The sequence below is a fragment of the Hemitrygon akajei genome, chromosome 16 (assembly GCF_048418815.1).
Source record: "Hemitrygon akajei chromosome 16, sHemAka1.3, whole genome shotgun sequence".
NCBI lineage: Eukaryota > Metazoa > Chordata > Chondrichthyes > Myliobatiformes > Dasyatidae > Hemitrygon > Hemitrygon akajei.
The window spans coordinates 25,451,487-25,474,172 of NC_133139.1; the positions used below are offsets into that span (position 1 = coordinate 25,451,487).

General features: G+C 46.4%; 1 protein-coding gene across 2 annotated transcripts in view; it reads left to right on the forward strand.

Annotated features, from left to right (window-relative positions):
• Positions 1–22,686, forward strand: part of LOC140739847 (homer protein homolog 3-like) — a 50,264-nt gene that overhangs the window by 18,943 nt on the left and 8,635 nt on the right. Inside the window, exons 5-9 of one of the 2 annotated variants that reach the window (XM_073068443.1) lie at positions 14,742–14,898; positions 15,467–15,598; positions 16,997–17,104; positions 19,720–19,862; positions 21,739–21,895. In XM_073068443.1, the coding sequence (XP_072924544.1) occupies positions 14,742–14,898; positions 15,467–15,598; positions 16,997–17,104; positions 19,720–19,862; positions 21,739–21,895 (697 nt within the window). The remainder of the gene's footprint in view (positions 1–14,741; positions 14,899–15,466; positions 15,599–16,996; positions 17,105–19,719; positions 19,863–21,738; positions 21,896–22,686) is intronic. The other variant, XM_073068444.1, reaches the window with a different exon arrangement.

Sequence of the window (22,686 nt, forward strand, 5' to 3'; positions counted from 1 at the left end):
GGTATTTGTCTTGCTTGTCACTGATACAGCCAGTTGTCTGGGTCTCATTGTACACAACTGTAAGATTTAGAGCAGAATTAGGCCATTTGGACGATCGAGTATGTGGGTTGGCTTGATTCATAATTTGCAAATGGACGCGTGCAATCTTCAGTAGAAATCCCTACATCTGAACTTGATGAGGGGATGATGATTGACAATGATCGTTGCATCCAGAGCAATACCCAGTGGAAAACCTGGAGCGATATCCCAGTGTGGAATGATGCTTTCCAACAACTATTCCTCCATTTGGCAGGGTATGACTTCAGCTTTTTCTTTGATCTCCAATTACCTCTGTTTCCACCTCATTTCTGAATACCAATATGGTTATTCATTTTTGGACGGTTTAATGTCTGGTCCAAGTTGACTGAATGGAACCTACGCTAAGTGTCTATGAGCAGCGGGACAAGTATTGTTTAATAGGAATGGCAACGCTCCCTGGGGTGAAATCTCTTACTGCATTCAGTGTCCTTGGCTACTTCTTGCTGCCGTGTAGAGAGATTTGAGTTGGCGTGGGACTGGTTTCTGCAGAGAGGTTTAGAGGGCAGAAGGAGGCTGATGTGGGTCGTGAACTTAGATTTGTGACTGAAGGTGCTCAGTTTTTGTCCTTTTTTGCACCCATGTGTGTGCTCTACTCCATCGACCTTCAACCCGACTGACCACTGGCTGAGAGAGAGAGGTACACGACTGAGTTCCTGCACTTGGTTATGAAGCGGTAACCCTGAATTTGGGGAGATGATAAATTGGCCTCAGTTGCTGCTTGTGATACTACCTGGACAGCATCTGCTCCTGAGTGAGCGTGGTTACATGGTTGGTATCGTGCTTGGAGCCACAGCTCACTGTGATGTGTGTGGCTCTTCCTGTGAGTTCCCTCCCTCTCCCACACTCCCTACACTTGTGACATATCTGGGTTTGGTGTGGCTCCTGCCACTGGAGTTTAGTTGATGGTTTCAGTAAGCCCTTCGTGCCCTTTAAACTCCCATAGAATGAGGGTTCAGCTCTGTTTGTACTGGGTAGAGAGAAGCAGTGAATTACACTTTCTCGAGGAGGCTTTGAAGTCATAGAGCTAAATAGGACAGAAGCAGGCTGTTCAGCCCACTTTGTCCATGCTGACCAAGGTGCCTACATGAGCTAGTCCCATCTCTCTGTATTTGACCAATAACCCTCTAAACCTTTCCTATCCATCTACCTATCTCGATATAATTTAAACTTTGTAGCCGTACCTGCATCCTCTGGCAGCTTGTTCCATATCCCACCACCCTCTGTGAGAAATACTCACCCTTTGTTTCTACCCTACCCTCTCACTTTAAACTTGTGCCCCAGTGCATTGGGCTCCCTTACCCAGGGTGGCAGGGTGGCGATATGTCTCTACCAGAGGAGGTGTAGGGTGTTCCTTCCCTTCGCTAGCCTGCAGGTCACCCTTGGGCAAGGTGTAGCACCTGCTTTGCTCCCCCCCCCCCCCCAACCCCTGATCAGGGTCATGTGAAGCCATGGGAGCAGGTGGTGGGTGGTTGTACAAGTAGCTGGTGTCACATCACAAGTCCTGGTTATGCAACCATTGACGATCTCTGAAGAGTATCCGTCACCCGTCTCGTAAAGACAATGGTGAACCACTTCTGTAGAAAAGTCGGCAAGAACAGTCATGGTCATGGAAGGACCATGATCTCCTACATCATACGACAGAACACATTGTGACAATGATCCTGGATAAAATGACTGTGACTATCCACCTTGTATAGCCCCCTCATGATTTTATAAACCTCTGTAAGATCACCTCTCAGCCTGCTTTACTCCAGGGAAAACAGTCCAGCCTATCCAGTCTCTTCTTATAATTCAAGCCCTCCTGCATCATCCTTGTGAACCTTTCCTGCACCATATCCATCCTATGCTGTGTCAGCATCAGAATCTGCTTTATTGTCTCTGGCTTAAGTTGTGAAATTTGTTGTCTTGTGACAGCAAGCCACTACAAGTTACAATAAAAATGAAGTGGTGCAAACCAGGTGTAGCGAAGTAGTGTTCACCAGTTCATGGACTGTTCAAAAATGCAGTGGTAGAGGGGAAGAATTTGTTCCTAAAACATTGAGTGTGTACCCTCAGGCGCCTGTAACCCCTGCTCCCTGATGGTAGTAACGAGAAGAGGGCATGTCCTGGATGGTGAGGCCCCCTTCACAATGGATGTCACTCTCCTGAGGCACTGCCTTTTGAAGATGTCCTGGATGGTGTCACGTCCACGTCCTGGAGAGGCTTCCTCTGTTCGCCTGGTGCTCTCAGCTAACGGCGGAGCCTGGTGCATGGTGTCAGTTTCAGGATCTAGTGTCAGGCCTGCGCAGTGTAGCTGACTGACTCAGGATAACAGCCTGGGAAAGGAGAATGGTATCGGTTCACCTATTCTGCTGGTGTATTTGGAAGAATTTGAAGAGCTGGCACGACTGCTACCTCTCCTGTGTGCGATGTGTGATGGACTGGCGACAGGATGTATAATGTCAATTGTCAGTGTTGGGGAGTGTGAGGAATTTTTACGGTCAGTCAGTGTGGGTTTGTGAACTAAAGATCCTGTAATATCTGCTGAATCTCAGATGCTCAGGTTTGTCTTTGAGCGGTGACATGTAACAGCCCCTGTCTCAGCATTCCTTCCATCACACATGACAATCTTGATATACTCAAATGTCAGTGTCAGTTTCAGCATCTCTCTCCCCCTCTCTCCTTCTGAATCCCCTCTTCTCCCACCCCCTCCCCTTCAGCACCCAGTATTTCATCCTACCACCCACCATATCCTCTTGCCCCTCTTTCTTCCTGCCCTCCACCTCTCATCCTGCCCCCAGTCTCTCCTCTTGCCTCCCATCTTTTTATCTTTTTTCACCCCTCTCCGCCCCCTTCCCCATTTTCTCTCTCCCTCCCTCTTCTCAGTCTCCTCTCGAAGCTTCCTTTCTGTGTCTTTCTCACCCCGCCCCGCCTCACTTTCTCATTCCCTCATCCCTCATTGACAGCAGCCTGACTGGACAGACTCCCTCCTCCTCCCCGTTACTGACACAGATAAATGTCCTTCCTTTTTTGTATACCACAGGTTTTATACACGTGACTCAGAGTGTCACAAGACACTGGCCCTATTGGGGATTAGAAACCAGGCCAGCAGCTGAGTTTGCAGACGTACATTCTTTTTTATAATTGTGGCCGTGAGGATTCTCCAGAGGCAGACACTGGGGGAGAGAGTGTGCAGCCAGCAAGGGGAAGGGGAGGGGGCTGTGGGTGGGGTGAGGGGGATTAGGAATGCAAAGGGGCAGGGAAGGGAAGGGAAGTTTTTATGGAGAGTGATCAATAGATGGGGCCAAGAATGAAAAGCAGTTAATGGAGAACAGGCCCCATTTGAGGTCTGTAAATATCTGTCTTAGGGAAAAATGAGATGTTCAGGGAAAAGGGGAGACGGGGACGTTCAGGGAAAAGGGGAGAGGGGACGTTCAGGGAAAAGGGGAGAGGGGACGTTCAGGGAAAAGGGGAGAGGGGGCGTTCAGGGAAAAGGGGAGACGGGGACGTTAAGGGGAGAGGGGGCGTTCAGGGAAAAGGGGAGAGGGGACGTTCAGGGAAAAGGGGAGAGGGGGCGTTCAGGGAAAAGGGGAGAGGGGACGTTCAGGGAAGGGGAGACGGGGACGTTCAGGGAAAAGGGGAGATGGGGACGTTCAGGGAAAAGGGGAGAGGGGACGTTCAGGGAAAAGGGGAGACGGGGACGTTCAGGGAAAAGGGGAGAGGGGGCGTTCAGGGAAAAGGGGAGACGGGGACGTTCAGGGAAAAGGGGAGAGGGGGCGTTCAGGGAAAAGGGGAGAGGGGACGTTCAGGGAAAAGGGAAGAGGGGACGTTCAGGGAAAAGGGGAGACGGGGACGTTCAGGGAAAAGGGAAGAGGTAATATTCAGGAAAAATGAGAGAAGGACCATTTGGGGAGAGTAGGAAAGGGAACATTGTGGGTAAGAAGAGAGAAGCCATTATGACGAAAAGAGGAAAGGTGCCATTGAAGAATTGGGGAAAAGGGGCCATTGGCAGGACAGGGAGTTCCAGAATTCTGACCAAGTGGAAGGTCTGGTTGTACATCTTGGGATCAAATGGAGGTGTTAGCGTGATCACAAAATTTACACTGGCTGATCCTCAATCAAACGGTGTGAGGGAGGGCTGAGGTCAAAGTAGTGATGGAGGCTTCTTGCCAGTTATCAACTGGTCAGTGGCAAAGGAACTGTGGCAGTTTGAATCCAGGGAGAAACAGGGGATCATGGACTTCAGACTCAAAATATCTAGAACAGTCAAGGGATTCAGGACAACAGGGAGAGAAGTTATTAAAAACTATTTGATGGGTACAGAAATAAATGGAATATTGTCTTTTATGTGAGGTGCTGTTTCCTGAGGGTGAGCCATCTCAAATCAGTAAGAATTCAGCCATTTAGGTCTGAGATGGCAAGGCGTTCTTCTGCAGACAGGGTTGTAAATCTTCAGAATTGGCTACCCCAGAGGGTTGTGGATTCTCCAGTACTCCTGAGAAAATGTTGAGCAAATTGGACCTATACTTATTGAGATGTGGACGTGAGAGGTGATCGTATCAAGCCCATAAGACATAGGAGCAGAATTAGGCCATTTGGCCCGTTGAGTCTATTCTGTCATTCCATCATTGTTTATTCATTTATCCCTCTCAACCTCATTCTTCTATCTTCTCCCCATAACTTTTGATGCCCTTACTAATCAAGAATCTATCAGCCTCTGCTTTAATATACCCAGTGACTTGGCCACCACAGCTGTCTATGGTAATGAATTCAATGGATTCACCATCCACTGGCTAAAGAAATTCCTCCTCATCTATGTTCTAAATGGATGTCCTTGTATTTTGAAGCTGTACCCGTTGGTCCTAGTCTCTTCTACTATAGGAAACTTTCTATCCATGTCTACTCTGTCTAGGCCTTTCAATATTCCATTGGCTTCAGTGAGACTCCCCCCTCCTCCTTCTAAACTCCCGAGAGTTCAGGCCTAGAGCCATCAAACACTCCTCATACTTTCATTGCCTGCACATTCTGTCTGAGCTAAGGGGCCAAAAACTGCTCACAATACTCCGTGTGGTCTAAGCAAGACCTTATAAAGCCTCAGTATTATATCCTTGCTTTTATATTCTAGTCCTTTGCATTTGCCTTGCTTACCACTGACTCATTCTGCGAGTTAAACTTTAAGGAGCTCTGCACAAGGACACCCAAGCCCCCTAGCACCTTGGTTTCTGAATTTGCGGTCCCACTTAGCATGGAACAAGACTGGCTGCCTCCCATTCTTCTCTCGATTCCACGTGAGCTGTGGGATTTGAGGAGGCTGACGCGGGGTGGGGCTGGATGTACTCAGTGAGGTGGCAGAGGTCAGTTATTTGGCAGGTGCCACACTGCTTCTGTGCGCTCCTGATTAAAAAAAAACTCGAAGATCTCATCGCCACCTCATTAGTTCTATCTCTATTTTGAGTGGTCATGGACCAGGGATTCTCACAACTCATCGAGCATGTTACATCTCCTCCAGGAAGGCTTGAACGACATAGCATCATAGAGTTATGTACGGAAACACACCCTTTGGCCCAACCTGTCCATGCGAACCAAGTCTATTTGAGCTAGTCCCAAGAGGCCGATATTTCCACATGCCAGGATCGTCCTTTCCAATTAATTGTTATCTCCAATCAGAATCATGAGCTGTTCCACTGGGATCAGTAGTGCTGGTTTAATGGCTCCAGCATGGTCCTGTGGGATATTTCCTCATTAATTCTAGTGAAACAGCCAGGGGAGTTGGGGCATTGCTCTGTTTTTCTGTGATGTTTGCTATGTGCAGCAGCAGAAAGCTGCACACACCATCCCGGGTTACTCGGTAGGCCATGGAGGGGCCAAGAGTCAAATTGTGGCGATTTCCCCCCCGAGCAAGACTAACCCGACTCCAGGCTCTGTCTCAGGACTTTGAGGCAGAAAGGGCTGCAGGAAGACACCTAACTGTAATCACCTGCCAGCAGAGTATCTGTCTAAGTCTCTGTCACTGTCTCTTTAATTCTCTCTTCCTTTACCTCTCTCTCTTCTCTGTCTCCCCTTCTCTACCTCCTTCCCCCCCCCCCCACTCTCATTCTTTGTCCTTCCTTCTGCTCATTTCTCCCTAGGTCTGTCTCTATATATAAATGTCACACACTTACTCTCTGTCTGTGTCCCTGTCTCCTTTTCTGACTATAGTGTCTGGCTTCTTCCATCTGTTTTTGTCACATTGGGCGATAGTTTTCCTAGCCTGAGCTGTGGAAGTAAAGTTTAAGGGTGAAGGGTCAGAGTTCATAGCTCTGCTCCTATCCTGACCGGTGTAATTCCTGCTGATGAGCATCTGTCTCTCTGAGCACGGAACCGCAGTTGATTTATTGAATAATTGAAGAGTAATATAACCATTTCACAAGGAGGAGACAGAATAAGAATCGGGGTTATTGTCACTGATGTGTTGTAAAATTTGTTGTTTTGCACGGCAGTACAGTGCAAAGCATAAAAATTACTATAAGTAACAAAAGTAAGTAAATATTGCAAAAGAGGAATCAGAAGATAATATTCATGGTTCAATGGACTGTTCAGAAATCTGATGGCAGAGGGGAAGAAACTGTTCATAAAATGCTGCATGTGAGTCTTCAGGCTCCTGTATTTCCTTCCCAACGGTAATGACAAGGAGAGGCGAAGGTCCTTAATAATGGATGTCAGCTTCGTGAGGTAAGTCCTCTTGAAGGTGACCTCAGTGGTGGGGAGATTTGTACCTATGACAGAAGAATGTTGGGGGAATCCCATGGAAAGTTATTGACTACTGAAAGGCCAAATACGGTGGATTTGGAGGGGATGTTTTCTATAGTGGAGGAGTCTAAGACCAGCGTGCATAGCTTCAGAATACAAGGACGTCCCTTTAGAACAGAGGTGAGGAGGAGTTTAATTAGCTGCCTGGCTATTCTCCTCCTATGTCTTATGGTCTCATGGAGCTGGCTGAATCTGTAACCCTCTGTGGCTTCTTTCAGTACTATACATTGAAACCTCTATGCCAGGCTTGCCACCGTCTGTCTAGAAATTTTGATAAAATACCAAATCTCAAAGTCTTAAAAACAATAGAACTGCTGGCATGCCTTCTTGGTAATTGCATCAATGTGTTGGGCCTGAGTTAGATCCTCTGAACTTGAAGTTGCTCACCCTTTCCACCACTGACCCTTCGTGAGAATTCTGCCGTGGCTGTTTCAGAACATTTGATGGTTAGAGGCTTTCCCACCTCCAGTGGGATGAATGGATGGCTTTGCATTTTTCCAGCATCTTTCACCAATGCAGGACGTTCCAAAGCACCTCACAGCCAGTGGGGGTGCTTGTTCATCACTCTGGGAAATATGGAGTCGGCTTACACCCAGAAAGTGGTTTTGGAGAAATTAGTGAGACCAAAAGGCAACAAATCCCCTGCACTCTAGGATTTTGAAGGAGGTGGCAATGGAGAACAAGGATATACTGATTCTCAGTGGAGGGAAGTTGGAGTGGATGCTTACCCTAACTGGGGTGTCTAGAACCAGGGATCACACAATAAGTCAGCAATTCAGGATATCTTATCTTTCACTCAGAACATGACAGGAGTTCTATGCTGGTTCTTAAGAGAACAATTCCATTATTCCCATTCCTCCTCTCCTTAGTTCTCTGAATCCCTTTGACTTGTGTTCTCTCTCACACATGTCAATCAACTCCCTTTTGATTCAATATGCCCTTCATATACACTAGGGGGAATTTACTCCAGCCAGTCAACCTACCAGCATGTCTTTAGGACTCCAGAGCACCCAGAGGAAACCCACACAGTCATGGAGGGAATGAGCAAACTCTGTACCCCAACAGCATCTCAGGTCAGGATTAAACCCTGGAGCTCGGAAGCAGCAGCACTAGCACAAGCAGAAATTTCTACAGAAGAGCATTGATAGGAGGAGGAATAGGCCATTTGGCACCTCAGGCCTGCTCCCCCATTCACCATTAGCTGACCACCCACCTCACAGCCATTTCCCTGCAATATCCTCATACCCTTGAATTCCTTAATGGTCAGGAACCTATTGATCTTCCCTCAAGTCTCCATACCCTTGAATTCTGTAACAGCGAGGCAACTACTGTTTTTCCCCTCAAATCTTCATACCCTCGAATCCCTTAACAGTGAGGAACTTAATGACCTTCCATCAAATCTTCATACCCTTGAATTCCTTAACAGTGCAGAACCTACTGAACTTTGTCAAATCTTCATACCCTCGAATCCCTTAACAGTGAGGAACCTACTGACCTTCCATCAAATCTTCATACCCTTGAATTCCTTAACAGCGCGGAACCTACTGAACTTCCCTCAAATTCTTTAACAGCAAGAAACCTACTGATCTCCCCTCAAATGTTCATACCCTTGAATTCCTTAATACCCAGGAACCTACCGATCTTCCCTCAAACCTTCATACCCTTGAATTCCTTAATGCCCAGGAACCTGCCAGTCTTCCCGCTAATAAACTCAATGGCTGAGCCCTTTCCCTTGGGTCCTTTTTCTCTTAATCTCGGGTACCTTAAAATCCACGCAGCTAACAAACTGTGAATGTAATTAAAGTTCCTTTACAATTTCTCCATCTAACCCTGCATGATTTTAACAGCTCTATCAAAACACCTCTCCAAGAGACTCGCAAAACCCTGTTCTTCATTCTGTCCATTGGAGACAACGGAGGGTTTCAACCTGAAACATGGACATTCCATTTCTCCCACACATTCTGCATAACCTGCGGAGTCCCTCCAGTAAATGATTTGTGCTCTTCATTCTGTCCTTATGGCTGGAACTCTTCATCCCTAAGACCATTTAGTTTTTCTTCTCTCTCTCATAGCTTGAATGGTGGAGCATGTGGAGCATGCACCTAGGTGAGGAATTGTAATTGAAAATGGTTTATTATGTACTGAGATATAGTGAAAAGCTTTTATTTCTGTGCCATCCTTACAGGTTATCCATAGTTAAGTCTATCAACATGAGAAAAAGGAAAACAATGCAGAAAATAGTATTATAATATTAATATTAATAGTATTATAATAGTAATAGAAAATAATAATAGTTACAGAGAAAATGTTGTGCAGGTAGACAAGTAAAGACCATAAGATATAGGAGCAGAATCAAGCCATTCAGCTGAGTCTGTTCTTCCATTCCATCAGGGCTGATTTATTATCCCTCTCAACCCCATTCTCCTGCCTTCTCCCCATAACTTTTGACACCCTGACTAATCAAGAAAGTATCAACCTCTGCTTTAAATAAGCCAATGACTTGGCCTCCACAGCCGTCTGGCAACGAATTCCACAGATTCTCCACCTGCTGGCTAAATAAATTCCTCCTAATTTCTGTTATAAAGGGGGCATCTTTGCATTCCGAGGCTGTGCCCTCTGGTACTAGACTCCCCCAATATAGGAAACATCTCTCCACATCCGCTCAGCAGATCATGCAGGATCCGTGGAAGGAACAGAATTATCAACGTTCACAGGATCATTCTTGTGAACCTCCTCTGGACCCTCTCCAACATCATTTCATAGATAAGGGGCCCAAAGCTGCTCACACTAGTCCAACTGCAGTCTGACCAGTGTCCTATAAACCCTCAGTCTCAGCATTACATCCTTGCTTTAATATTCTGGCCCTCTCGAAATGAATGCTAACATTGCATTTACCTTAATGACTTGATTAGTCAGGGTGTCAAAAATTATGGGTAGAAGACAGGAGAATGGGGTTGAGAGCAATAATAAATCAGTCATAACTGGATTGCAGAGCAGACTCGATGGGCTGAATGGCCTTCTTCTGCTCCTATGTCTTCTGGTCTTTACCTTCCTTACCACAGACTCAGCCTGAAAGTTAACATTTAAGGAATTCAGCACGGTGTCTCCCGTCCTTTTGCACCTCTGATTTCTGAATTTGCTCCCCATTTAGAAAACAGCCTACCCCATTATTCCTTCTAAAAAAAAGTACATAATTGTACGTTTCCCTACACTGCAATCTATCTGCCACTTCTTTGCCCATTCTCCTAATTTGTCCAAGCCCTTCTGTAGTCTACCTGCTTCCTTGACACTACCTCCACTTATCTTTGTATCATCCACGAATATGGCCACAAAGCCATCCAGATCACTGACAAGTAATGTGAAGAGAAGTGGTCCCAACACTGACCCCTGTGAAACAACACAGGTCACTGGCAGCCAATCAGAAACAGCCCCCTTTACTTCCCACTCTTTGCCTCCTTCCAGTCAGCCAAGCTTCAATCCATGCTAGAAAGACGGGAAAATCTGCAGATGCTGGAAATCCAAAGCAACATACACAAAATGGTTGATGGTTGTACTTGGGAGCTGAACGTCCAAGGTTACATGTTGTAGTGGAGGGATAGGAAGGTTGGCAGAGGGGGTGGTGTGGCTCTACTGGTAAAGAATAGCATCAAATCAGTAGAAAAATATGACATAGGATTGGAAGATGTTGAATCCTTGTAAGTTGAGTTAAGAAACTGCAAGGGTAAAATGACCTTGATGGCAGTTATATACAGGCCTCCCAACAGTAGCTGGGATATGGACCACAGTTTACAACAGGAAATAGAAAAGGTGTGTCAGAAGGACAATGTTATGATAGTCATGGGAGATTTCAACATGCAGGTCAATTGGGAAAATCAGGTTGAAAATGGAAGTCAAGAGTTAGTTTGAATGCCTACAAGATGGCTTTTTAGAGCAGTTTGTCGTTGAGCCTACTAGGGGATCAGCTATATTGGATTGGGTGTTATGTAATGAACCGGAGGTGACTAGGGAGCTTAATAACCCTTCGGAGACAGTGAACAGGATATGATTGAGTTCAACTTGAAATTTGATAGGGAGAAAGTAAAGACTGACGTAGCAGTATTTCAGTGGAGTAAGGGAAATTACAGTGGTATGAGAGAGGAGATGGCCAAAGTGAATTGGAAGGAGATGCTGGCAGGGATGACAGCAGAGCAGCAATGGTGTGAGTTTTTAGGAAAAATGAGGAAGGTGCAGGATAGATGTATTCCAAAAACAAAGAAATACTCAATTGGCAAAATAGTACAACTGTGGCTGACAAGGGGAGTCAAAGCCAATGTAAAAGCATAAGAGAGGACATACAACCAAGCAAAAATTACTGGGAAAATAGAGGATTGGGAAGCTTTTAAAACCCAACAGAGAGCAACTAGAGGACTATTAGGAGGGAAAAGATTAAATATGAAAGCTAGCTAGCAAACAGTATCAAAGTAGATGGTAAAATCTTTTTCAAGTATGTAAAAAATAAAAGAGAGATGTGAGTGGATATAGGACCGCTAGAAAATGAGGCTGGAGAAAAATAACAGGGACAAGGAGATGGCAGATGAATTAAGTGAGTATTTTGCATCAGTTTTCACTGTGAAAGGCACAAGCAGTGTGCCAGATGTTGAAGGGTGTGAGGGAAGAAAAGTGAGTGCAGTTACTATTACAAGGGAGAAGGTGCTCAAAAAGCTAAAAGACCTAAGGGTACATAAACCATCCGGACCAGATGAAATGCACCCTAGGGTTCTGAAAGAGGTAGTGGTAGAGATTGTGGAGGCATTGATAATGATCTTTCAAAAATCATTGCATGGTGCCAGAGGACTGGAAAATTGCAAATGTCACCCCACTCTTTAAGAAAGGAGGAAGGCAGCAGAAAGGAAATTATAGACCAGCTAGGATGATCTCAGTGGTTGGGAAGATGTTGGAGTCAATGATCAAGAATGAGGTTATTAAGTACTTGGTGACACAGGACAAGATATAGGACAAAGTCAGCATGGTTTCCTTCAGGGGGAATCTTGCCTGACAAACCTGTTGGAATTCTTTGAGGAGATTACATGTAGGATAGATAAAGAGGATGCAGTGGATGTTGTATATTTGGACTTCTAGAAGGCCTTTGACAAGGTGTCACACATGAGACTGCTTACCAAGTTAAGAGCCCTTGGTGTTACAGGGAAGTGACTGGCAAGGTTAGACCTTTGGCTGTTTGGTAGAAGGCAGCAAGTGGGAATACAAGGATCTTTTTCTGGTTGGCTGCCGGTGACTAGTGGTTGGTGCTGGGACTGCTTCTTTTTGTGCTGTATATCAATGATTTAGATGATGGAATAAATGCCTTTGTTGCCAAGTTTTCAGATGATACAAAGATTGGTGGAGGGGCAGGCAGTGTTGAGGGAGCAGGTAGGCTGCGTAGGGCTTAGACAGATTAGGAGAATGGGCAAGAAGGTGGCAAATAAGATACAATGTGGGAAAATGCATGGTTGTGCACTTTGGTAGAAGAAATAAATGCGCAGACTATTTTCTAAATGGGGAGAAGATCCAAAAATCTGAGATGCAAAGGGACTTGGAAGTCCTTGTGCAGAACACCCTAAAGGTTAACTTGCAGGTAGAGTCGGTGGTGAGAAGGCAAATGCCATGTTAGCATTCATTTCAAGAGGTCTAGTATACAAGAGGATGGATGTGATGCTGAGCTTTAGAAGGCACTGGTGAGGCCTCACCTTCAGTATTGTGAACAGCTTTAAGCACCTCATCTAAGAAAAGATATGCTGGCATTGGAGAGGGTCCAGAGATCCCCACAATCCTGGTTGAGAAGTTGCAGAACCTGGGCCTCTGCACCTCCCTTTGCAATTGGATCCTCGACTTCCTAACCGGAAGACCACAATCTGTGCGGATTGGTGATAACATATCCTCTTCGCTGATGATCAACACTGGCGCACCTCAGTGGTATGTGCTTAGCCCACTGCTCTACTGTCTGTATACACAGGACTGTGTAGCTAGGCATAGGTCAAATACCATCTATAAATTTGCTGACGATACAACCATTGTAGGTAGAATCTCAGGTGGTGATAAGAAGGCATACAGGAGTGAGATATGCCAACTAGTGGAGTGGTGCCACAGCAACAACCTGGCATTCAACATCAGTAAGACGAAAGAGCTGATTGTGGACTTCAGGAAGGGTAAGACGAAGGAACACACACCAATCCTCATATAGGGATCGAAAGTGGAGAGAGTGGCAGCTGTGGAGGCCAGGTAGTTAGGTATCTTTAAGGCAGAGTTTGATAGGTTTTTGATTGGATTCAAAGGTTATGGGGAGAAGGCTGTGGAGTGGGGCTGAGGAGGGGGATAAAGGATCAAGGAATGGTGGAGCAGACTCTATGGGCCAAATGGCCTAATTCTGCTTCCATGTCATTTGGTTTATGATGTAAAATGCTGAAGGAACTCAGCATGTCGGGCAGCATCTATGGAAAAGAGTAAACAGTCGACATTTCGGGCCTCCAGCATTTTATGTGTGTTGCTTCTATCCATGCTAGTATGTTTTCAGTAATACTATAGGCTCTAATCTTGTTTAACAGTCTCATGCATGGCACTTTATCAAAAGCCTTATAAATTCCAAGTAAACAACATTCACTGACTCTCCTTTGTTAATCCTGCCTTTTATTTACTCAAAGAATTCCTACAGATTTGTTAGGCAAGATTTCTCCATAAGGAAATAATGCTGACTTCAGACTTTTTTTAATCCTTTTTTATACCCCCAGACCTCATCCTTAATAGTGGAATCCAACATCCTGCCAATCATGAAAGTCAGGCAAACTGGCCTATAATTTCCTGTCTGTTACCTCGCTCCCTTCTTAAAGAGTGCGGTGATTTTTACAATTTTCTAGCCCTCTGGAACCATTTCAGAATCTAGTGATTCTTGAAAGATCACTACTGATGCCGCCACAATCTTTTCATCCACCTCTTTCGGAAGATTGGAGCTTTAGCCATCTGTTCCATGTGACCTATCCAGCTTCAGACCTTTCAGCTTCCCAAGCATCTTCTCCTTAGTCATAGGGACTACACTCACTTCTACCCCTGCCGCTCTCAGATTTCCTTGCTGCCTTTCACTTCCCTTGTCAGCCACGGTTGCTTTATCCCCCCCCTTTAGAATACATTTGTATCTTCTACCCAAAGGAGGGGTGAGAAGAGAAAACTGGTTGGCATTTACACTTCTAATTGAGGTGTGGCCCAGGAGGGGGCAGACGCGAGTCTGTCCAATCGGGAACCGGGGTTGGATCAGTCATTGGCATCTCATCCACACCCGTTCCAACATGGGTGGTCCTGAGTTGGAATCCTTGAAGCACACAAGACTCCACACGCGTCAGTGTGTTGATCCAGCTCGTGGGGGGGAAGAGAGAATGACCAGTGTGGGAGGGTGCTGTTGGCTGTTTGCCCAAGGCGGTGTGAAAGTTAAGACGGAGTTGATAAGAGGAGGCTGGTTTGCACGCCTTGGTGCCAGGTACCAGGCTCCTCTACAAACTGAACGATAGTGCTCGTGGTTGTTACAGTATTTATGTTCTTGGTCTGGAAATCCTGACATTGAATTCATGAACCAGAGGCCTGAGTCTGAATTCCATAAAGTTAGCTGGGTATTTTAAGTTCAGTTAATTAGACTGGCATTGTAGAGTTAGCTGTGTGATTTTCATCTTGTAAACATCTTGCCGGTCTTTTACAATAGATCTGTTGTGCTGTGGGAACCCATCCCTCGCCGTGGGGCCTCAGGGGTGGGAAGTACCTATTCTACTGTGCATCTCTGATGGATGTGACCATTGATTACTGCAGGTGGCTTGGCCTGGGGGGTGCAGATAGGCCCGTCGCCAGGGTTTGACCCCTCCCCCCGTTTCCTGTTGCAGGGAACAACCAATTTTCAGCGCACGAGCTCACGTTTTTCAGATCGACCCAACGACCAAACGGAACTGGATCCCAGCCAGCAAGCACGCCGTTACCGTCTCCTTCTTCTACGACAGCACCCGCAACGTTTACCGGATCATCAGCGTCGGGGGCACCAAGGTAACTCAGCGACTCAGGCATGAGAAGCACACACCGACAGTGGAGAACTGCGAAGAACCTGTGCCCAAGAGTCTCACAGACACACTGCAGTCAGTACTGGACATTGTACTGGATGGTGTACCTGCAGCCACTGGACGGCGCACATACTGTCAGTGGAATGCATGCACCTGCAGACATGTTTCGGTCAGCCAGTGTATATAATGCGTACATATTGCCACTGTAATGGGATTGTGTATATACTACGACTGCATTGCACAGACTGCGACTGCTCTGTATTACACTGTATAACCAGACTTTGTGCACACACCAATCAGACCTTGTACACATCACAAAAGACTGCAGAGGTAATGCTGTACACAAAAGTAACAGATTACATGTACACCACAACCAGGCTTACTCAGCACCGGTAGTTATCACAAATTTTGTCATGATCCTGTCTGTGTAGACATTTCCCCCTTGGCTAGCTGATTCATTCAATACACACCGACCATTTGGCTAAACCTGCTGAATAGAATTTGCCTGCCGTGGTTTTGCCAGCAGCAAGACTAACAAATGGTTTTGTTTTCAGGCAATTATCAACAGCACCATCACGCCCAATATGAGTTTCACCAAAACCTCGCAGAAATTTGGGCAATGGGCCGACAGTCGCGCCAACACGGTCTATGGCCTGGGCTTCAACTCTGAGCAGCAGCTTGCACAGGTATCTGGCCAGTTCTAGCAGGGTAGCGTTTGTGTCAGCGAAACCGCACTTGACAACTGGGTCCCAGAGCTGGAGAACAGTCTCCTGCAGGGAATTACAGGAACTAGCCATCCGAGGCATTAACTCACAAGAGATTCTGCAGATGCTGGAAATCCAGAGCAACCTACAGAATGCTGGAGGAACTCAGCAGGTCAGGCAGCATCTATGACAATAGATAAACAGTAACCATTTCAGGCCAAGACACTTCATCTGGACTGGAAAGGAAGGGGGAAGGCACCAGAATAAAAAGTTGGGGGGAGAGGAAGGAGGACTAGCTAGAAGGTGTTAAATGAAGACAAGTAGGTGAGAAGGAAAAGGGCTGGAGAAAATGTGTGGGGCAAAAAAGGAAGAAAGGAGGGGCACCAGAGGGAGATGATAGGCAGGTGAGGAGGAGAGATAAGAGTCCAGACTGGGGAATAGAAGATGAGAGAAGGGGAGAGGAGAAAAGAAAAAAAATACCAGAAGAAGAAATTGATGTTCATACCATCAGATTGGAGGCTACCTAATTGGATTATCAGGTGTTGCTCCTCCATCCTGAGTGTGGCCCTATTGTGGCAGAAGGGGAGGCAATGGACTGAAATGTCAGAACAAGAATGGGAATTAAAATGGTTGGCCAATCAGGAAATTCCACTTTCGGCATATAGAGTAGAGGTGCTTGACAAAGTTGTCCCCAAATTTACATCAGGTCTTATTAACATAGAGGAGGCCTCATAAGGAGTACTGGATACAATTAACAACCCCAGCAGATTCACAGGTGAAGTGTTGCCTCACCTGCAACAACTGCTTGGGGCCCTAAATAGAGGTGAAAGGGCAGGTATAGCATATCTGTCACTTGTAGGGATATGTGCTAGGGGGAGATTAGCGGGGAGGGCCAAATGGGCAAGAGAATCACAGAGGAAATGATCCCTGCGGAATGAGGGGGAAGTAAAGATGTGTTTGGTGGTAGGATCCCGTTGAAGATGGTGGAAGTTGCGGAGAATGATGTGTTGGATGCAGAGGCTCATGGGATGGTAGGTGAGGCCAAGAGGAACTTTATCCCTGTTAATGCAGTGGGAAGATGGGAAGTGCAGATGTCCAGGAAATGGAGGAGATGCACTGATTGCTGGAAGCTGGAGAGGTCACTGGACGAGAGATTGAAGGCATGGCTGGGAGGTTCAAGGCTGGAGGGGGATCTAAAATTGTCAGGTTAGAAGGAGTTACCAAGGGGAGTGTGGAAGGTAGCAAGAAAGTGGGAGCGGGGAGCGGTGGGTAGGGCAGATGAGGAAGGGGTTGGGATGAGATGAGATGAAAGGGGTGTTCAGAACCAGAGACATGCTTCTATATTTGAATGTGAGTTCTGATCTTCATGCCTTGTTGAAGTTTGCAGAGAGGTTTCAAGAGGTGAAAGAAGCAGCTCGCTTGGCAAGAGAGAAATCCCAGGATAAAACGGAACTGACAAACCCAGCACTAGAGATTACGACCCCACAGGTAACAGTGTAAAGTGACCGACTGGCAGGTTAACTCCATAGCTTATGAATCCACATCCAGCATGTAAATCCAAACCCCCAGTGTGTGGGATGTAAATCTGACCCCTCGTATGTTAATTCGACTCCTCTGATGCATCAAATCCTCCTAATAGTGTGTAAATCCATTTGCCTTGACTGCAACCTCCTTAGCATAACTCTGGTGCATAAACAACTTTCCCCCGTCATAATCCTTCCTCTTGGGTCAGAAATCTATCTTCCTTGGCCTTAATTAATTCATTTCTCCCTAGTGCATGACAATATCCCAGTGGAAAATCAGTCTCTATATATCTCCCTCCCCTGGTATATAGACTGGAATTGTACACCTATCTCTCTGGTACGTGAATCCTCTTCCCCAGTGTTTCTTAATGGTCATTGGGTCTTAAGCTTCTTAACAACCTTCTCCAAAATGTTGTAGCATTTACTCTGGCACAGACTTACCATTGTGACTCTGCAGGTTTGATGCCTGAGAGACTCACAGAGTGGAGTCTTACAGTACGGTAGTGGGCTGCTCTGTACACGGACCGTCAACCACACTCTTTATTCTCCCATCAACCTTCCTCAGAATCTACCACTCACCAACACGCTGGCAGCAGCTTACAGTGGCCAATTAACCCTCGGGGAAGTTTTGGGCTGTGAGAGGAAACCGGAGAATCTGGAGGAAACCCACACGGTCACAGAGAGAGAACGTGCAAATTTTACACGGGCAGCACTGGAGGACGGGCCTGAACCCAGGACACTGGAGCTATGAGGCCAGGGCCTTACCAGCTACGCCACTGTGTCACTCTCCTGTTGAACCTGTGTATTTCTGGCCAAGTGAGTGAGGCCACAAGGGAGAATAACTGAGAGGGAGAGCTGCTGAAAGGGAGTGATTAGGCGAGGGCAGTGGAGGGAGGGGGTTAACTGGGTAATGGGTGAGAAAGACAGATTGGCCAGAGGTTGCATGGTTTTTATGGATAGTCTGGTGGGGGAGGCAGAGCATAGACAACTCAGTGGCTGCTCCTGTTTCTGTGTATAATGGTAGCTGAAGCTGGGATTTAGTAGGTCAGAGAATTATTTACATGAATCAGCTGTTGCAACAATCCTCAGCCCCGCGATTAATTCATCTTCTGCTAGTCAGCAATGTAGGACAGGACCAAAAATAATCTGATCTTTTACCTTGGAGAGTGATCAGAATCAGTGCGCTGTCATCCATTGGAGTATAATGAAATTCTAATCACTGGGCGTTCTGAGTTAGATCGAGTGTAAAGATTGCTCCACACTTGCCCACCAAACACACCCAGAGCAGGACAACAGGGATAAATACAGAACTCAGCTCCCTCTGTGCTAGCCCATCAAACACTTTAGAGGCAGGGTCTTTTCTAGGCCTGATCAGTGTACAGGTTAGATACAAAGTAAAGCTATAAGGCTCTCTGGGGTTATCTTATGTCTGTTAATGTGATTGTGTTAAGCCAATGCTTGGAGTTTACCCACTGGAGTCGATCTCACCAACAGATAGTGGGATCGGCGAGAAGGACCAGCAGCTGTCGCACCTGGGCCTGTCTGTCCCCAGAGTACACTGCGTTCAACAGGGACCTGCTGTGACTCCTTAAGTGAATGTCCCTTCATGCAGAAAGAAAAATATTTACTAGAATGCATCTTGGTTCAATAAGTCTCACGTGCAGACCACTCTGCGAATATAGCACCTTATCTTGTTCTCTTTCATTACAACTCCTGCACCCTCTTTTTCTCTCTGGCTTCCCCTACTCTCCCTCCCTACAGAGCAGAGCGTGGATAATCTGCTGACCCTGAATAACACAGAGCTGCTGGGGGAGGGGCTGGTGCCACACAAATAGTTCCAACTCTGACAGACTGACACATCTGTTTTCCTGCATCAAGTACTCCAATGCTCATGCCTGCCTGCTGGTTCTTTCATTCTGTCCAAGCCTGTCACTTGCTCGCAGTTTTTTTTCTCTCTGCTATGTCATTTCTCATTTTCTTACTTCCCTTTATGTTCCTTTGGTTACCAGAGCTTGGCCTCATTTCTGCAAAGCTTTACTCCTTTCAGGCAATGCTTTTTCTTCTGAGACCCTCCCTCTCACTCCCTCTTATTCCCTTTATCCTGCTTCCTCTCTTTCTTTCTGTCTATCTAGCCCTCTTTTCCCAGTCTCCTCAAACACTTTGTTTCTGCAAAACATTTTCTTCCATTTTACAACTATCTCCTTATCCCAGGATTGGGAGCCCCTCATTCCTGGGACTAAGGGGCCCCTCATTCGTAGATCAGAAGACCCTCATTTTCGGGAACAGGAGCCCTACATTTCCAGGATTGGGAGTCCTCCTTCATTCCTGGGATGAGAATCTCTCAGGATCAGGATTGCTTTTGGCCCCAGGAGAGGAAGCTCCTTTATTTCAAGGATAGGAGTTGTTTCATTTTGCAGAATTTGGTGTCTGTCTCTGCGGTCTGAATTCTCTGTCTCTGGGGGGGGGGGGGGGTGCTAAGATGTTTTTATTCCTGTTTTATATGCTGGTATTACAATTAGCTTCCCTCTTTCTCCACCCTCTGAACATTAGATTTACTGAATCTCTCCTCCCCTGTTGTAGGACTTGTCCATCGATTTTAATTCCCCCCCACTGCAGCTAGCCAGTGCAAATGGGAGCGGTGTTCCGAAACTTTACCATTCCGAGAGCTGTGATGGAGAAATGATGCTGGACAGCGCTCGGATCAAGGCTCTCTTCTCCCAGGGGTAAGTCCCTCACTGGGGTTGTTTCTTGCCCCAGTCCCACTTACCGCGCATTGTCTCACGTCCTGACAGTTGATTCTACGGCAAAGAAGCAGCTGCAGCAGGAAATCCTCTTTGCATCAAATCATGGATTACATCATCGAGCTGCTCTGAAATTCTTGCACACACTTCTTTCTGGTAATCTTTGTCAGTGTGAGGGACTCTGGGTAAATCCCTACCTGCGTGGTGGCAGAGGGACACACTGTGTAAAGAGAAGGATCTATGTTTGTAGATTCAAACAGCACCAGAACTGGGTCAGTACCCAAGGCTCAGGAATGGAATGCAGTCAACCTGCACACCGATGGGAGTTCTTTAAGAGTGAACATGCGTTTGGAACCCATACCCTTCTGAGAGTTGGTGTGTCTGTTGAAGCCAAATCCCAGTGTAAGCATAATTGATGGACTCGTGTCCCAGTGAGAGTCAGTATGTGTATGGGACCCTTATACTTAAGAACTTTTTAAAAGCTATTATTAATGCTTTTTGAGATGGTGATTTAGATGCATATCATATTTTTTACTGAGTTAAGTATTGTATGTAATTAGTTTTGCTACAACAAGTGTATGGGACATTGGAAAAAAGTTGAATTTCCCCATGGGGATGAATAAAGTATCTATCTATCTATCTATCTATGTCAGTGAAAGTCAATGTTTGGTGTGTGTACGTGAGATTTGTACCCCAATGAGAGTCAGTGCGAGTATGATTCATACCCGTGTGTGTGTGTGTGTGTATGCACGCGTACACAGTTGAGTTGCTCTGTGCAGAATCCATATTTCAATGAGTGTAAGTATCTGTGGGACCCACACTCCAGTCAGAGATTATGCAACTGGATTATGCCGCAGAGATTATGGGTAACCCTGGGTAATTTCTAACGTAAGTACATGTTCGGCACAGCGTTGTGGGCTGAAGGGCCTGTATTGTGCTGTAGGTTTCCTACGATGTTTCCAACCCATACCTCCATTGAGTCTGTGTGTGGCCTGTACACGAGTGAGCGTCGTTACCGGTCAGAGTCAGTGTGTGCAGGACCTGCTACAAGCTATTCTCCTGTTGTAATTCTAGAGCGGCTGTTTGTACATCCACACGATTTTACTCAGCACTTGTGTTTACTGGTCGTGGTTCAGTTTCATCCCGCCAGAGGCTGGTTTAAAATACACTGGCGTCAGGCTTTTTGGTTCTTTCTCTCTTCCTCCTCCTCACCCATCTCCCTGTCATTGTCTTTTTCACAATATTTTATGTTTTCATTCTCTCCTTCTCAACTCTTCCACAGTTTCAATGTCATTCCCACCTCTTTTAACCACTTTGTCCAAAACTATCACTCTCTTTGCGGTCTAACACTCTTACCTCTTTCTGTCTTCCTTTTTGCATTATTCTCTGACTTGTTCTCAGAGCATTTACACTTTTCCTCTCCCTTAACCTGGTCCTTATTTCCTCACTTTCAACCCCTCTCTTCCTCTCTTTGCCAATCTTCCTTACACAACATCTCTCCCCCTCTGCTCCTGGTGGCATCACCAGACTTGTAATTCAGATTGTGGGAGAGAGACCTTAGAGAGGGAGTGAGAGTGGACATGATCCAGGACTCTCACCCCCACACCACTCTCGCCCCCCCCAACTGCTCTTGCCCCTCCACCACTCTCACCCCCCCCACTGCTCTCACCCCCTCTACTACTCTCACTTCCACTATACCCCACTCACTCCCTCTCTACTGCTCACTCTTGTTCTCAATTGTTCTCTCGTTTGTCTTTTCTAGCTCTCTCTTACTTTCTTTTGTAATTACTCCTTTTCTCTCATGCTGTGACTATTTTCTCTCTCACAAATTCTTCCCTCTCTTGTTCCCTCTCCCCAGGTCCATCAGCGAGCCCCACTGGGAGCTGGAGTTACTCGCACTGCAGGAGAGTAATGGAAAGCTGGTGCAGGCACTCCACGAGTCAAACATCACAGTTGAGCAGTGGAAGAAGCAGCTGGCTGCGTATAAAGAGGAGGCGGAGAAACTGCGGGACCGGGTGAGAGTCTGGCGGGTGGCAGAGAGGGTACAGAGGGGGTGGGCTGGGAAAGAGTCTGAAGTGGCACAGGAGGAGGTTGTGTGAGGGGAGGAAGTGACAAGGAGCTGGAAGGAGAAGGAGAGATTGGATGGCAAAAGGGAAGAGGGGCTGGAAATGACAGTCATTAGCTGAAACAGGGAACAGGGCTGGATGAGGGTACTAGATTTGCCTCCAAGGGCAGACCACACTCCTATCACAGGAGTGTGAACTGAATGCACAGCCGCCTGTTGCTGAAGAGATCCATTCTCTTCTGCCACCCCCTATCGTGTAGGACCAGCATCCCTCTGCCCCTGGCACTGAACTTCTCCCTCCACCCCTGCACAATGCTGCTGATATGTGGTGGTGCAATGTATCTCACTGCAGAACAGCAATGTGGCTAGATTAATAGCTCAGGGGCCTAGACTAACAAACCTAAGACCAACTTTCAAATCTCACCATGTCGTTTATGGGGCTGCAATTCATGCAATTACCTGCAATCTAAATTAAACTGTCAATGACTACCAAACTACCAGATTGTTGTAAAAAATCCATCCAGTACCAGAAATCTACTGTCCTTAGCCGGTGTTAGTGTGACTCAAGAGCCACTAACGTCACCCTGAAACTGTCCAACTGGCCACCAAGCTCAAGGACAAAAGGGAGAGAGCAATAAATACTGGTCTTGCTTACGTCAGCCATCTCCTAAAAATTAATTCCTGAAAAATTTACAGGGCAGAGTAGCACACGATCTTTTTCCTTTCAATTCTACTTCTCCT